Source organism: Asterias rubens, chromosome 4 (genome assembly GCF_902459465.1).
Source record: "Asterias rubens chromosome 4, eAstRub1.3, whole genome shotgun sequence".
Taxonomy (NCBI): domain Eukaryota; kingdom Metazoa; phylum Echinodermata; class Asteroidea; order Forcipulatida; family Asteriidae; genus Asterias; species Asterias rubens.
The window spans coordinates 4,287,728-4,304,292 of record NC_047065.1 but is presented as its reverse complement, the minus strand read 5'-3'; the positions used below and the strand labels follow the sequence as shown (position 1 = coordinate 4,304,292).

Genomic DNA, 16,565 nt, shown 5'->3' with positions numbered 1-16,565 from the left:
GATCCCCGTAGCGTTCTATTTTCCCTCGGCTTCGCCTCGGGAAAATAGAACGCTCTGGGGATCACCTCGGGAGTCATAGTTTTAACCATAGCACTCGAAGCAGTCAATATTTGTATACTAGCAGCGGGCCGGTGCTTGCATAAAGAGCCTTGGACAAGGCTAACACGTAACGGACGTCTGGGTACTGCACGCCGTGTGGTAGTCTTCGGACTAGCGCACGGCAAACCGATGCACTATCACACGGCCGTCGTCTAGTAAAACTAAGACATACATGTGACGCGCTCTAAACCAATGAAAAGGCAGAATATCTGTAAGGGGTGTTCAATTCCACAAGTTCGGTCAATTTTCACTGGAACAATTAACGATTTCTCTCAATTTTGACCCTTCAAAAATGCGGAGTTTGTGGTAAATAGATACAAATTCCTTTGAAATATCTAATAATTTAGTGATGCAGTACTGAAACTTTGATTTCCCAACTTAACTGGGTCACTGTTGAGTTTTGTTTTGTTTATTGAGGGTGCGGATTGCATATTAACAGTGTATCAGCGAATGATTTAAAAGCAGATACTAAAATCACTGGCCAGTTGACGGTCATTTTATTCTATACACTCCCAAGATAAAGAAATATTTTACCTGTTTCGACAAAAGTAACGCATTGTGTACAAGAATGATCTGTGGATGAGTTATTTTTTTACTGTCAAGTATCATTTTGTAAATAATAAATATGATCATGATGGAATTAATATCATGTGCTATGATGATTATAAACCAAATAAACACATTTGATAGAAATACAATTGTTATTGTATCCTTTTGTTAGCACGAAAAAAGCTTGCTTATTTGACACATACTGGCCGAAATGTCATGCCATAATGTTGCTTGTGACTGGTATTTAGCTGTTGTTTACTTGCGACTAACACGGTCGGCAATTTGTGGGAGTAAAATGTTGGACTCCCATAAATGGCTGACCGTGTTAGTTCGCCAAGTAAAAAGAAAACCACGCAATTTTGAAGCAAATTTGTGTGGATCATTGTATGTTAATTTTTTAAAATCTTTCCAACCATATGCATTTTATAACAAACTGTTACAAACGCTTTTTATAGACCAACTCGTCCGATCCAAGGCACATTTAGTACATAACTATTATTTACGGTTTTATATAACCTTTATGTGACTTAAACCAACATTTTAGAAACAGACATTCAATATTCGCGGTGGAATTGGACTCGAACAATAGTCTTTCTCCCGTACCATTTCCCCTCCATATTATAATGGTATCAACCAACAATTAAACACGCGCTGAATGGTTGGGGGTCAATTATTGCGAAATTGGCACGCTCTGTTTTACAATCGTACGACTAACACGTGTGGTGTGTTGTTGACATCATCTGATCATACATGTAGTCCACGTCATTGTTCATGACCTCTGTGTATAGTGAACTGCAGATAGCTCGTCAGGCCTTGCTTTATAAGAAAAGATTGCAGTTTGTGGAGATTATTTTTTAGTAGGAGTTTGTGGCTCGATCGTGCAGGAAGGTTTGTGGAGTTTTTTTGCTCGAAAGACACCTTTTGCTGTTTGCATCGGTAATGCATCAAAAAGGACGCAGCGATAACAGACGTAGCCGTTCCTTCAGTCGTACAAGACAAGCCATCCATTCAGCGTGACAGACGGCTGATACAAGACCAAAGATTCAATATGAATAACGGTATGTATTGTAAATGGGTACCCCCCATAACCTTGTTCCAATACTTTAACAAACTAAGAAGGAACAATATAATAATAAAAAATATATGAAGAGATAAGTAAATAAAAACATAAAATAAATAAATCAATGTTTCATTTATTTATAAATAAATAAATAAATAAATCTACCTCTAAAGAATTCCAGAGACGCCAACCACACATGAAGAGAGGGGGCGGGGCACCTCAATTTGCCTTTAATACTCGACAGTAGCAGTTCATAGTTTACATGTGGTCCAATCAGAGCTATAAACCCACCCGCTAAACAAACCACGTTGCAAGATGTCGTCATGTTAAAGGGAGAGTTGATGATCAAAACTTGCTCACTGAATGATAATTATACGGTTCATGTCCTCGAATGTTTCTAAAGACAGTGGACACTATTGGTAAATGTCAAAGACTAGCCTTCACAGTTGGTGTATCTCAACATATGCATAAAATAACTAACCTGTGAAAATTTGAGCTCAATCGGTCATCGAAGTTGCGAGATAACAATGAAAGAAAAACACCCTTGTCACACGATATTGTGTGGGTTTAGATGGTTGATTTCGAGACCTCAAGTTCTAAATCTGAGGTTTCAAAATCAAATTGATGGAAAATCACTTCTTTCTCGATAACTATGGCACTTCAGAGGGGGCCGTTTCTCACAATGTTTTATACCATCAACCTCTCCCAATTACTTGTCACCAAGAACGGTTTTATGGCACTAATTATTTTGAGTAATTACCAATACTGTCCACTGCCTTTAAAGATACTGGTGAAGTCTGTAAAATATGGCATTTGAACACCCTAAATGACCTGCTCTATGCTATATTCCATGGAGTATTCCTCCTATTTCGATCTACAGTAAGTGTATAAGGATAATGTGCACCCCATACACAACCCAGTCAATGAAATAAACCATATTCAATTATTGATAAGACTACGTAATTTGATTTTTTTCCCAAGCTCTGCCGTAGCCTAATACTAAAATAGGCCTACGGTGTTTATCAAAAAGCATGATACTTGAAAAGGCAATAAATTGTGTTTGTACTTTTAAAATTACGTAATTTCTAACTGTTCTAGGTTTCACCAATTTTTGTTGTTTGTCATGCATTTCCTTCTGTAAAACACTATTATTATACCATGGATGAAAAATTCCTCCATGGCTATCATTGTCATTTCCCCCTCGAAAAACTATTTCATTCATAGCGAAAGCTGCCTGCTGATGTAACTTATTGTAGCTTATTTAGATTGCCACGTATCATCTGCATGTTTTCTTTTACATCTTTTGTTTTTCCTTCAGAGTTAATCTCCTCAAGTTACTTTTTGTTTTGTTGAACTTACAACGAAATATTGACACGTCAATGCGGAAAAGTTTCTGCATGCACAATAAGATTTGAATACAATACAAACTGAGGCCGCATATCTAATAATGTCAACACTCAACACAATACTCAACTTGATTCTGTCCGTGCAGTTAAATATTAACAACGAACTTGAATACACAGTGTATACAGTAGCTTGCAAGGGTAATTATCGGTTGCACGGGAATAGGTCATCAGGGGACCAATGTCCTGTCTAATCATTCACCTACCGACAACAAAACTGAGTTTCTGTTGTTAGCTAAAACAGAAAACACCTTTTGTGGATACACGCATGTATTATTTGGTGCGGGGGGGGGGGTGGGGGGGGGGAGGGGGAGTGAGTATGACATACAAGTACACCAGGCGATGCGGGGTGTCGGGGGGGGGGGATATGCCCCATGTAACAATTTTAATTACTTTTAAAAATGAAGGATTATTTCATGCCATTTGGTACTATTTGGCCGCTATGATTAGCGGTTATTATTGATTGAATCTGAAAAACTACTCAATTTTTGACAGTCATATTCAGCCATTTCGTTCTCTATTGTACATCTTTGTATATGATTATTTTGTCGTTTTAACGATGATAAACAGACAAAGGAACAACATTTTTGTTTAGTGTACCATTTCTTTTTTTCCCCCAGACTTTTTTTGAGGGGTGGGGGTGCGGGCCCCACTCCTGGTTATGAGCCTGTATGCATAATTTTTTTTTTTATTTGGTGTGTATGCTTTAATTACACAACAATGGGTGGGTGGAAAGAATGAACAACTTCTGGCCGAACGGGGATCGCAACACCAAAGTGTTTCAAAGCTTCTGCCTGGGCCCAAATTCATAGAACTGCTAATTTTTATTGAAAGGTACTGGACGTTATTGGTAATTACTCAAAGTAAAATTAGCATAACAACTTTACTCTGTAATGAGTAAATGAGAGCTGTTGATAACAGAGTGTGAGAAACGGCTCCCTCTGAAGTAACGTAGTTTTTGAGAAAGAAGTAATATTCCACGAATTTGATTTCGAGACCTCAGGTTTAGATTGGGAGGTCTCGAAATCAAGCATCTGAAAACACACATCTTCGCGCAACAAGGGTGTTTTTCGTTCATTATTATCTTGCAACTTCGACCACCAATTGAGCTCAAATTTTCACAGGTTTGTTATTTTATGCATGATGTTGAGATACACCAATTGAGAAGACTGGTCTTTAACAATTACCAATTTAGTGACCACTGCTTAAAGCATACAATTATTGCTTAAAAAGTGTGACCGAGGCAAACAAACTAACAGAAAACTCCCAAAACCTGAATGCCAGCGGCATTATTTAAGCCGGTAAAACCTTTCTTCTAAGAAAGTTGTTGTTGTGCATGCTTAGTTCCTTTTTGTAGTTGAAGCAGCATGAAATTAAACGTGTTCTTTTTCACAAAGAGAGCAAAGATGGGAAGTAAACAGCTTCAAAGTTATAGATGTCAAAATACAAATGACTTCGCCAATACTGACAGGATGAATGTAGGTGCTTTGTGAAATCAGCCCCAGCCGGACTTTTGTACGGGTGGGGTGGGGGGGGGGGGGTACGGTAGGCAATCATACAAAGCTTTTGGGCAACTTCTCACAGCAAGCCTCGACTTGGAGATGATGCCTCCATAATAACTCTGCCTTGTAAAAAAGGTGCTTTTCTTATCGGTTACTTATTAAAAAGAATTATGGCTATAAGAGTTGTAAGTTTTGGCTGTTAACTGTTTTGAGATTTTCGTGAAGTACGGATCAATGTGAGTTAATTGAATTGAATTGAATCGAATTGAATTGATGGTATTGGACTCCACAACTCATCGTTTCGTGAATTTGGCAACAGTTCTAAGTTTTGAAAATTATAATTAGAAAACTAATTTCCCTCAAAACAGAACAAATGACCAACTCCTTAAACGGGGAGAGCCAGCACGAGACTCGCCGTCAGATGGAACATTTCTGGAGCGACCACTCGAAGGATGGCACGCTGGAGGAGATGATGCTAGACACCCAAGCTAAGACGCTGTCCATTCAGGAACAACCGGAGATTCTGTCGCTCTTACCGTCTGTCAAGGGAATGAAGGTGTTGGAGCTTGGCGCTGGCATCGGGTACGTGTTTTTTGTTTCAGCCGATTGAAGATTTTGAGCCATGGTGTGCTTTTCTTTCCTATCTCATGCTAAGATTTATACTAAAGACTTTGATTTTTCTGTAGATCTTTCTACTTGCCTTGTGTTTTGTTCTTCTGTCATATATAGGTTGGTTTCTCTGCCACGATTATACCATTAATAAACCTACCTCCATATTTAGTTTCACCCTTTACACCGATGTGTATAAGCACTATAACTTTCCCGAGTTCTGTGAAAAAATCACACGATGCGTATTACTCTGATGGGATTCTAACCCAAGACCCTTGCCATTCTAGAACAGAGCTCTTACCAACTAGACCACCGAGATTGCCCGGTAGCTCTGAAGCAGTTCGAATTTAGCAGCGGGTGGGCCTTGCTCTGATTAAACCTACCTCATTTGAAGTAGTTTTATTAAAGCGGGAAAAATAATGTTCTCGTCTGCTTTACTTCAAGACGTTTCACCGGAGTACTTGCAGAGGAAGCTGATTACGTTACTGCTGTTGACTTCATGGAGAAGTTCATTGACAAGAATAAAGAGACCCATGGCAACAAGAACAACGTTGAGTTTATCCACGCTGACGTCACTGCGTTGGATTTCCCGCCAGAAAGGTAAGACCAATCGAAAAGAAGGTGTTGGGTGTACGAACTAAAACTGCCTGTTTTCTCTAAAGTAACGTAGAGTTTTTGAGAAAAAGATCATTTCTCACGAAAATATTTGAATATGAGAAAGACTTCATACCCGAACCCATTTCAGGCATAAAGCACACACATTTGTCCAACGAAGGTGTTTTTTCTTGCATTATTTTCTTGCTACTTCGATGACCAATTAACACAAATTTGCACACAGATTAGTTATTTTATGCATATGGGCTACACCAAGTGAGAATACTGGTGTATGACAATAGTTACCAAACGGCCATGCATTTAAATATCATTTTTCTCTAACTAGCTTTGATGTGATCTTCTCTAATTGGTTGATGATGTACCTAACGGATGAGGAGGTGATACAACTTGCTGCTAAGACGCTCTCCTGGCTCACCAAAGACGGATTCTTGTTTTTCAGAGAATCTTGCTTTTATCAGTCAGGTATGATCAGCTGTTGATATGTTTATTGTACATAGAATGAAGCTTACAACCGAAGTTTCATCCAGCATTTCTCCTGATAAATGCGGACAGACTTTAGTAGGCAAACGCCGTCCCCAGTATTAGGCACAAACGCGCGTACACGTCCTGCCTTTATAAAAGGCCCTGCAAAAAGGCACGATGTTTCTTCATTTTGTGCGGATCCGTATGTAGTGGTAATTACGCACGCTCATTGTGCATTCTTGGGAAAGGTCAAGCCAACTGCATTTTCACACGTTTGAGCTCCTTTGGATGAAATTGGGAACACGTTTTTTCTCTGCAGAAGAATAACTCGATAGTCCACTATTCCTTTAATTATAAAATCAACTTTGTATAAAACTACAAGTATGTCTAACACCTTGTTGTGATCATAAATCACTCAAACTTTGGAGATGATTTAGAGTGTCTCTTTGGAAAAAATAATGACAGGGAACAAGAAGAGGGACTTCAATCCGACTGTTTACCGTAACCCAGCCTACTACAACGCTGTGTTTCAAGGCACAGTGACCGGAGAACATAATGCCGACAATGCCGGTGCTGGATTTGAGCTTATCTTTAGCAGGAGTGTCCAGTGTTACATCAAGGTAAAAGTGGTTTGAAGGCAGTGGACACCATTGGTAATTACTCAAAATAGTTATTAGCATAAAACCTTGGTAACGAGTAATAGGGAGAGGTTGATAGTCTAAAACATTGTGAGAACGGTTCCCTCTGAAGTGGCGTAGTTTTTGAGAAAGAAGTAATTTTCCACGAATTTGATTTCGATACCTCATATTTAGAATTTGAGGTCTCGAAGTCAAGCATCTGAAAGCACAAAACTTCGTGTGACAAGGGTAATTTTTCTTTCATTATTATCTCGCAACTTTAACGACCGATTGAACTCAAATTTTCACAGGTTTGTTATTTTATGCATATGTTGAGATGCACCAAGTGAGAAGACTTGTCTTTGACAATTACCAATAGTGTCCACTGTCTTTAATGTTGTCGAGTTGTTTAACCTCATGCCTTCGGATGATGAGTCATTCCAAAAGACGTATCCTCCTGTTTGTTTTATGACGATGCAAGTCCAACTTTACAAATTCCAGTGATTTTAAAGAAAATTGGCTTTACAAATCGTTATATGATTTTACTGCTTAAAGGACTGTATTTCATCTGTTTAAAAATCGCCGAGGTGGAATACCCACAATATGACCGCTTTTTTATATTTGTTTTTATTTAATGATTGCCCAAACGCAAGCCATTCGATGCACCATTTTTACACTGTGATATTGGCTATAAAATCTTAAAACCAAATCAATAAATTTACGATTTTTATCAATATTATTTCTGTAACACCCGGACGGCCATATTTTATGTGTTCAAATGTGATATAAGATTTTCTGCTCCTCAAATAGGCGTAGTGTACCTTTCCCCATCCACATGACCCAACTATAGATGTGACAAATTCTTGAGGCTGGGCAAAGAGCTCAACATTGTTCTGGTAATAATCAATGTAATGAATTGTTATCAGAAAGTTGGAACATAGAACAAGACAACGAAAGAAAATACATTTGGTGCACGAGATGTGGCATGGTGTAGGCCCATCCCATCGTAATGTCTGTATTCAATATCGCTCTGAAGTCACCGGAATTCATGAACGATGTAGGGATGCTTTTGCACAAGATGACGGTAACAAAATTTGATGCTCGATTTGTGGCTTAAAAAGGCCTTCCTCCACTTCTTTTGTGTCTTCATGCGTTCTGGAATATTTAGGAATTCTTCTTCTTCTAAGGATTTCGAGGGGTGCCTTCTGCACAAGAGGAAAATGGTGTGTTTAAAGAGCCAGTAAAGGATGATCTCAATATGTCAACTATTACCTTTTTATGGCCAAATAGACATCGCAGATACCGGTTAATAACCATTTTACTCTCAAAATTTGCATTAAGTAATTAATAACTCGAGTCAAAAATGCACCCGGCCGCGCAGCTTTTTCAACCGAGAGTCAAAAACGGCTTATCTATTATAATGACCATGGACGCTATTGGTTTTGAACAGTTCTCCAGCTTTGGCATTTCCACACCAAATAGCCGCCACTGACGTCACAATTCCTTTGTCGCGCGGGCATGTTTGACCCCACGTTTTTCGGAAATTTAGGTTGGAGCGTTCTGGAGAAAAATAAATTTTTACCATGTTTCACGTGAGGTAAGAGACTCGTTATATTTTTTATGATTCCTGGATGGACTGCAGCTGTTAGAAAACTGTAATATCTACATATTTGAGATCATCCTTTATTGGCTGTTTAAATTATAGGCCGGGGAACGTATTTGGGGGACGCCCTCTGTCACATATCGACGGTATAATTGAACAATACAGGGTCATTCACTCCAGTGTCTTTCCACACATTGTTAGCCTTTTGTCTGTCTGTCTGTTCAACAGCTGAAAAACAACCAGAACCAGTTCTGTTGGCTAATGCAGAAGACTAGGCTGGACATGGACGCAAACCATGGCTTCCAGACGTTCCAAAAGTTCCTGGACAATCAGCAGTATACCAGAGATGGAATCCTAAGATATGAGAAGATCTTCGGAGACGGGTATGTCAGCACTGGAGGAGCTCGGACGACTGAGGTAAGAAATCATGTGGGCTCGAAACCAGCTATACCATCACAACTTTACTTCACACACCCCCAAAAACAGGCAGGTGCATCCGACCAACTCACCAGCTCAATAGCAAATAACTCCAAGTGTTTCAAAGTTACACGGTGCAACACCAACCAATTTAAGTACTCAGTCGTCAATAGAACAATTATTGACTGGAGACATCTGGAAGAAAACGTTGTTCAAGCTGAGTCGGTCCACTCCTTCAAATCCCTCCTTAGTCACACCCTCTCTCACCCGTTGCGTTTATAGTTGCGTTTATGTAAGTTTTGGTTTCTGCAACGTATGATACAGAATACATACAGATCATGCGAGAAACAAGTCAACCATTAATGTAACCGAAGTCCATGAGTTCCAACAGTGGCTCATCATGGCATTATATAATGTACTTTTATCATGAAAACAACATAACAGTGCCACTGCACTAATCTCGTGAACATTTCTATAGTCTGTGGAATTTGTCACGGCATTAGTACTCAAATGAACGAAAGGGTAAGACATGACTCGACACAGAAAAGATGTTTTCGAACCAAGTAAACATTACATAATTCATTGATCCCTGCATATTCTACCCCTCAAAACAAAGAAGCTAAACAAGCTGCAATCTCGTTGTTCAGGGGTTTGTGGCCATGCTTGACCTTAAACCCGGTCTGCGGGTCTTAGACGTTGGAGCTGGAATCGGAGGTGGAGACTTCTACATGGCAGAGGTAAGGGAGAAACAGTGGTAGTAATACAGGGCGGGGATGTTGGTGAACCGAGTTAGGAGATCGAAAATATTGCCGCACAATCACCAAGTACTATGGTTAAAGCCATTGGACACATTCGGTACACAATATTTTCCAAATGCCCACACTTCGTGTATCACAACTTATATATAGAATAACAAACCTGTGAAAATTTAGGCTCAATCGGTCATCGGAGTCGGGAGAAAATAACGGGGAAAACCCACCCTTGTTTACGCACCTTTCGCCGTGTCATGACATGAAATAAATCCGTAATTCTCGATATCGAGAATTGATAATGTTTTCTCAAAAAGTAAAGCATTTCATGGAGTAATATTGCAAAAGAAGTCTTTAATATTTCAATAAAAGTTTGACCATCTTTATGGCCGCACTGACCTCAATGCAAATATGGTTAGTGAGAAATGCAAGAACATTTCACTGAGCATAAGGTATTTTATCATTATTTTAGGATGTTAAAAGGAATTCTATAACAAGAAAGAGCCACACTTTTTTTCGGGCGAGTGAGTTTATCACTGGTTCAAAATTGAATGAGCTAAAAACAATGAAAACCTTAGATGGTCTTTACTTCATACTTGTTAATGTCCTCACCCCTATGACCATCAGTTGATCAAATGAGTGTTTTTTTCTGTCAGTCATTCGTTCTATCTGGCGATCGGCAGCTCGCCATGGCAGCTTCGCTGTTTTAGTTATTTTCTTGCGACTTCGATGACCAATTGAGTCAAAACTTCTATCAGATTTGTTTGTTTATATTGGGATACACAAGGTGAGAATACTGGTCTTTGACAATAACCAAACGTGTCCAGTTAAGTAGAAGTTATCCTTCACAGGTCAGACCTCAGAGTTATTCGTTGATGACATTATTGGTTTTGTTCCGATTTTATAATGCGAGTATCGAAATACATGAAATAGACTTCACGGTTTGTGTTTTAATCCTGCATTTGAAATGATTGTGTTTAAATTCTTCGTTGCAGAAGTATGGCGTGGCTGTAGTCGGGATGGATTTATCCAGTAACATGATTGAGATTGCCATGGACAGGGCTAGAGCTCACAAAGGTCTCGAGGTACGGTAGTAAAGAACCTTGTCTCTGATTTATTTAACGAAACAAAACATCCATATTACTGCTACCTGGACAGGGATTTAAAAGAATGTTTCATTCCTATAGGGACTTTTTTTTTATTACAGTACAAGCCATAATAGGCAGTTGGAAGGAAATTGATAAGTTTTTGTTTGTACTTGTTTTATGCCTCTGAAGAAGGTCCGGCTCGGATCGAAAGCTAAAGGCCATCTACTCTACTCTACTCATTATATATATGGAAGGAAAACTATGATTGATGTTTTCTTTCGAAATGTATGATTTTTGTTTTCTTTATGATTTTTTTCTCGTATGAATTTGTATTTCATATCTTTATATAAATATATATTTGTAAATCTTCTTACCTATACAAATTGTCTTACTTCGGCCTCTGGCTGCGATGACGTTTTTGTCAATAACCTGCGACATTGTACTTATATAAATATGTATTTGTAAATATGCTTATCTATAAAAATTGTCTTAATTCGGCCTCTGGCTGCGATTATCATAACCTGCGACATTGTACTCAAACCGAACCACAACTGTATTTTTCTGAAGGTACAATTTGAGATAGCAGATGTGACCAAGCGTGACTACAAACCAGAGTCATTTGACGTCATCTACAGCAGGGATACCATTCTTCACATCGCTGATAAGAAAACTCTCTTTACTAAATTCTTGGTAAAAAAATTGTTTTAAAAAAAAGTAGGCCTGCTGATTTTATGACCATTTCTGAAGTATAAAATACGTCCTTCAGGGAGAACAAATTTCTCGCTGTACTGGAAAGATCGGCAACTTTTTTAATTTATTACACTTCTTCGCTGGCACAACAGAAGACAAAAACAAAATGAGAACTATTAGGTCATTAATGGCATTTTCATATTTGTAATGATCAAAAGGTTCTTAAAGGCAGTGGACACTGTTGGTAATTACTCAAAATAATTATTAGCATAAAACCTTTCTTGGTGACGAGTAATGGGGAGAGGTTGATGGTAGAAAACACTGTGAGAAACGGCTCCCTCTGAAGTGCCATAGTTTTCGAGGAAGATCGAAGTAATTTTCCACGAACTTGATTTCGAGACCTCAGGTTTATAACTTGAGGTCTCGAAATCAACCATCTAAACGCACACAACTTCGTGTGACATGGGTGTTTTTGCTTTCATTATTATCTCGCAAGTTCGATGACCGATTGAGCTCAAATCTTCACAGGTTTGTTATTGTAGGCATATGTTGAGATACACCAACTGTGAAGGCTAGTCTTTGACAATCACCAAAAGTGTTCACTGCCTTTAAATAAAGAATGCAAATACATTAAAACAAATTGTTTGAAGACAACTCTTGATCAATTCATTCCGTTTACCAAGAGCTCTCAGATATACAATAGCAATTCTACGCTTACGCATAGATATGGCGCATAGATATAAAATTATTTAACTATATATCTATGCGCTAGCCCTCGGGTGGATTTCACAAAGGTAGTCCTAACTTAGGACTAGTCCCAGGCAATGCTAAGAGATAGGACTGGTCCTAAGTAAGGACCAGTAACCCATCCTAACTTAGGACTGGTCCTATCTCTTAGCATTGCTTAGGACTAGTCCTAAGTTAGGACTACCTTTGTGAAATCCACCCCTAAGCGTAGAATGCCTAGTAACGTGGAGTACTCGTGGCAGAAGCCAAAAATCGCCGCTAACCCGTGAAATACGCTTGCTAAAAGCGCAGAATTCCCTGCTTCCGTAAGCGCCGATTCTGTGCTTACGGTAAGCAGAGCCATGAAATTGGGCCCTGCTTGCTACACTTAAGTAGGTTACGGATGTATAGCTAAACGTTATGCGTATGCGTATCCGTTGGCGTGCGAAACCTCCCTAAATTGTCAAACTTCGTTTCCTTTTTTAAGACATGGTTGAAGCCTGGAGGAAAGCTCCTCATATCGGACTACTGCTGTGGTGATTTGCCTCACACTGAAACCTTCAAGATGTACGTTGCTCAGCGTGGTTACACTCTGTGTACCCCAGAACAATACGGAAAGGTAACTAAATATCAGTGCATAATTTATTCCTGGTTAACATTGTATGTTTAGGAGAGGGTGTTCCCCTTGTCCCATCTCCGGGTGCTAATACAGTTTTGACACTGAAAGTATGAAGTATGATGTCGACAATAAACGTAGGCGGTACCATGTATTGAATGTGATGACTGTTCTATGTACAGTAGGGTGGTATAGACCTTTACCACGGTGTGGCCATCTTGATTTTACTCCATTCCAAGAGTAGTTGTAACCAAATTAACGCTGGACGAAATAATAGTCTAGTGCCATGTTTGTGCAATGAATGTTAGCAATTATTACTGTTATTGGAAACAGGGAACATGACCAGTATGGTGACACCGTGATAAAGGTCTATTGTTTTGGACGATGATGAATTGTATTGTAAATATTAAGGACTCTATAGAAAACTGGAAAAGCTGACCTAAAACCAGTGTTACATCTTCTTTCAAATTTTCACAAAATTTAATGTGACTTGAAAATGATCTCTGATATCCTTTTTTTCCAGCTGCTCGAAGAAGCTGGTTTCGTGAGTGTGAACGCAGAGGATCGAACCTGGCAATTCATTGAGGCCTTGGAAGGAGAGAAAACCAGAGTCGAGAACAACAAAGAGGAATTCATGAAGGTAGGGACGATTGGACAAAAAAAAACATGTAGAAATCTGCGTCTAGACATTTTTTATCTTTATCAACTTAAACGCTTTCTAAAATTCATCCAGGGGTTTATTAAACGCTTTAAGTGGCAGCAGAATTGCCGGGTGATTTGTATAGCTCTTCCAATATTGATCTTCATGAATATTGGTAGAGATCGATGGCCCTTCCTTTTAAATACGCTGATTACATACAACCGTGTGTACGAATAATTTTATTCTTTATTTGTAGCCTTTTGGTTGGCAAACGGGTTTGGAATTGTGCACTATCGGGCAGACGCACAAACACGTTTGCGCCACCCCACCATTAGTCCCCATTCAAAAAATGTGTGATGCTCCCTCTTTTTGTCAACCAGTTGGGGCGTAACGCGCAATATTACTTTTACATATATTTAATTGGAAGGATCTTTTTTTTCATTCCCGGAGATCTGCGCATACTCAGAATTCGAACAGTTTGGGCATCTGCTGCCACATGTTGCTGAGCCCATTAAGACTCACAGACCACTGTTACTCCCAATATCTTATTTTTCACGCGAAGCAAATGGACATAAACCAACCAACAAAAAACCCACATTGTAACATGTTTATGTATATATACGCACTTTGTTTTTAAGGATTTCAGCGAGGATGATTTCAAGTACTTGATTGACGGATGGACCAACAAGCTGATTCGGACCAAAGCTGGGGACCAGAAATGGGGACTCTTCTTAGCTAAGAAGAACAAGGCCAAGGAAACTTAAGTCACGAAGAATCATCTTGAAGGTCACCTCAAGGTGCAGGAGGATAGATGGTGCCATTTGTACAAATGATTTAGTTTCCAGGTTTTAAAACCGAAGGAGGCATCGTTATACAAGTTTTTCAGAAAGAACTTTTTGAAGAGTTTTAATTGAAAAATCTTAGAGTAAATTATGTATTATCATCAAAGTTTGTTTTGTTATGGAGATTAAGAACTAGATATGTTACGTGGTAACTGTCTAGATAAGCTTCAAACGTTTAGTCACGCGGACAACATTGACAATAGGACTGTGCAAGTTTCGAAAAAGAATAAACAACTCGTATGAATGTAACTTTTTTATATCATTTAGGTCCCGGAAGTTCGAATACACGCAGGACTCGCACAGTTTATAGTCAAAGACCACACTTTATTTGACACAACAACACTTGAAATAAACCATCGAAAGTTTACACTTACACGGTCATCGGAGCAGAAAACATTAAAAAATCTTATGTTTTGTGGGCGATCATAACTAATTGTTTTCGCCATAATACACAAATAGCATTTCAAACGTTAACTGTGTACACAAAAATATACTTTTAATTGTCTTCATACCATTCTAAATTAATTTCCCTGCTTAAAAGTAGGTCAGAAAAGAGCCTTTTTTTTTTTTTTTTTTTTTTTTACATGTGCACGGTGGGTTATTTGTGTTTTATTTTTTGACACGTTTTAAAACGTACACGACCAAAAACTTACTAAGATATTTGTAACCGAATCAAGCTGTGGTGTTGATATAGTTGATGGATGGTGATGATGTTTTTTTTTTACAATGACGATTCAAACAAATAAATAAAAGGTAATAAAAAAAACCACAATGGTATTATGAGATAAGTCAGATGAACAGGAGTCGACTATATGGGGATTGTGCTTTCCACTCGAATACCGGTAATGAAAATCAGCTATTATCAGATTAAAGAGAATTATTCTACTCTTGCCACACGTAAAAGGTCAGTTGGGATTCAATTTTTATGCATGGGGGATAACAAAATATTTGAGTTTGTTTAACAGTTTCAAACTTCATGCTGTTATTTTGATGTATTCGAATATGATTAAGGTTGTTATGCATACAGATGTATGAACAATAAAGTCTTCCTGTATAATGAACTCTTTTTGTTCGTACTGTGTGTGTGTGTGGGGGGGGGGGGGGGTGTGTGTGTGGGCATGTCTACTATTGATAACCGAGGACATTAACAAAAGGGATCCGGGAAAAAGTCACACCGGGGACAGTCCTCGGTAGACTTGGCTTGTGAATTGGTCATGGGATCCCCCCAGAAGCGTATTGTTTTTGGACCCCTCAGATAAATATTAAGCTCGTTATGCCTAAAACAAAAGAAATGTTGTCCGAGCGAAATATCAAGAAGGACTTGGCGTATCAACTCCAAACTTGGTTTGTGGATTGGTCATGGGATCCCCTAGACGCCTATTGTATTTTGACTCCCTCAGATAAATATTAAGCTCATTTTGGCTAAAACAATAACTCAAAAAAGACTTGGTGTAGCAACTCCTATCTCAGCGGGGCATTTGTGTTGTCAACACACCATTCTTGTTTTTGTAATGTTTTTGTTTAGCATTCGTTATGAGAGAAATAGTATACACTCGAATGAGATATTTCCTTATAGCAAAATTGCGTGGACAATTGGTAGCAGGATATGGACAGTTTTCCAACAGTGTTTCCAAGAGTAGTACGCATTTCTTTCGACTTCTTAATGTACATCTGAATTGGTTGAACTCTGCTTCACCTTCATGTCATTGTTGAGCCCGTGCTGAGCATTCGGTGCTCAATGTGCTGTGTGAATAGCCCACTATTGTTGGGGCGATGGCTCTCCTTTATCATCGGTCTAAATGGCAACTATGATAAAACCGATTGCTAAAAGAGAGCCATTTTAGCTCAACTATGGTAGTGGGCTATTGTGTCTGCAGTGTTCAGGGAATCTCTGGAATTTGTAAGAGGATACATTTCTTTTGTACAAAAGAATTACTGTGTTTGATGCGAACATGTGGGGGGACACCCTCTGCTACATATCGGCTGTCCGGCAGGTCTTACTCTTGCCACAGGCGTCGTGGAATTAGTTAAATTCTGGGCATGTTAAAAATACATATCGGACATTTTAAGTATGTGCCTTAGCACTTTAGGGCCTCCGCTTTACACACGCTCGAAAATTTGTATTTAACAAGAACAAATTAATCGTAAATTTTGTTATGTTCTTGATATTTAAATTGCCAAAGAGGCAGTGAGACTTGGTCCTTGTTGCAAACGTTGGCTCACATTGGACGAATGCGGGGATGCTACATTTGCACACATGATTTGTGTATGAATTTAT

The 16,565-nt window shown here is 38.9% G+C and overlaps 1 protein-coding gene across 2 annotated transcripts; it reads left to right on the top strand.

Moving 5' to 3' along the window:
* Positions 1–1,364: 1,364 nt before the first annotated feature.
* LOC117289074 (phosphoethanolamine N-methyltransferase-like) lies at positions 1,365–15,330 on the top strand. Of its 2 annotated transcripts, XM_033770018.1 has the most exons (12): positions 1,365–1,706; positions 4,982–5,195; positions 5,667–5,822; positions 6,163–6,299; positions 6,765–6,919; positions 8,748–8,936; positions 9,584–9,673; positions 10,681–10,770; positions 11,341–11,463; positions 12,677–12,808; positions 13,329–13,445; positions 14,084–15,330. In XM_033770018.1, the coding sequence occupies exons 1-12, from the start codon at positions 1,697–1,699 to the stop codon at positions 14,207–14,209; spliced, it is 1,539 nt and encodes a 512-aa protein (XP_033625909.1). In that variant the 5' UTR covers positions 1,365–1,696; the 3' UTR covers positions 14,210–15,330. The 2 variants fall into 2 exon arrangements, with proteins under 2 accessions (XP_033625909.1, XP_033625910.1); XM_033770019.1 differs by lacking the exons at positions 10,681–10,770; positions 11,341–11,463.
* The last annotated feature ends 1,235 nt before the right edge of the window (positions 15,331–16,565 follow it).